We start from the raw sequence: 411 nt of genomic DNA, 5'->3' as shown, positions 1-411 counted from the left end.
TCCGATGGACCTTGCCCACCGCGGCCTTGTCTGCCGCGTCGTGATTCTGAAAATACACGAAGCCGAAGCCACGCTTCTTGCCGGACTGCTTGTCGGCAATAATCTCGGCCTTTTCCACGGTGCCAAACTGCGAGAAGTGCTCGATCAGGTCGCCCTCGGCCACGTCTCCCTTAAGGCCCCCGACAAAGAGCTTCTTCACCTTGGCGTGAGCACCGGGCCGCGCCGAATCCTCCCGGGACACCGCCCGCTTCAGCTCCACCGTGTTGCCGTCCACCGCATGAGGCGAGGCGGCCATGGCGGCATCGGCCTCCTCCACATTGGAGTAGGTCACGAAGCCAAAGCAACGGGAGCGCTTGGTCTGGGGGTTCACCACCACTACGCAGTCTGTCAGGGTCCCAAAGGCCTCAAAGT

At 62.3% G+C, this 411-nt stretch overlaps 1 protein-coding gene across 1 annotated transcript in view; it reads right to left on the bottom strand.

The window, feature by feature from the left end:
• Window position 1: 1 nt before the first annotated feature.
• The window catches only part of HNRNPA0 (heterogeneous nuclear ribonucleoprotein A0), a gene marked incomplete at its 3' end in the record, with an annotated part of 1,223 nt that continues 813 nt past the window's right edge, over window positions 2–411 (bottom strand). Inside the window, exon 2 of the mRNA XM_010844618.1 lies at window positions 2–411. Within this exon, the coding sequence (XP_010842920.1) occupies window positions 2–411 (410 nt within the window).

This window comes from Bison bison, unplaced genomic scaffold (genome assembly GCF_000754665.1).
Source record: "Bison bison bison isolate TAMUID 2011002044 unplaced genomic scaffold, Bison_UMD1.0 scf7180017864203, whole genome shotgun sequence".
In the NCBI taxonomy this organism is placed as follows: Eukaryota; Metazoa; Chordata; class Mammalia; order Artiodactyla; family Bovidae; genus Bison; species Bison bison.
This window is presented reverse-complemented; position numbering and strand designations above follow the sequence as displayed.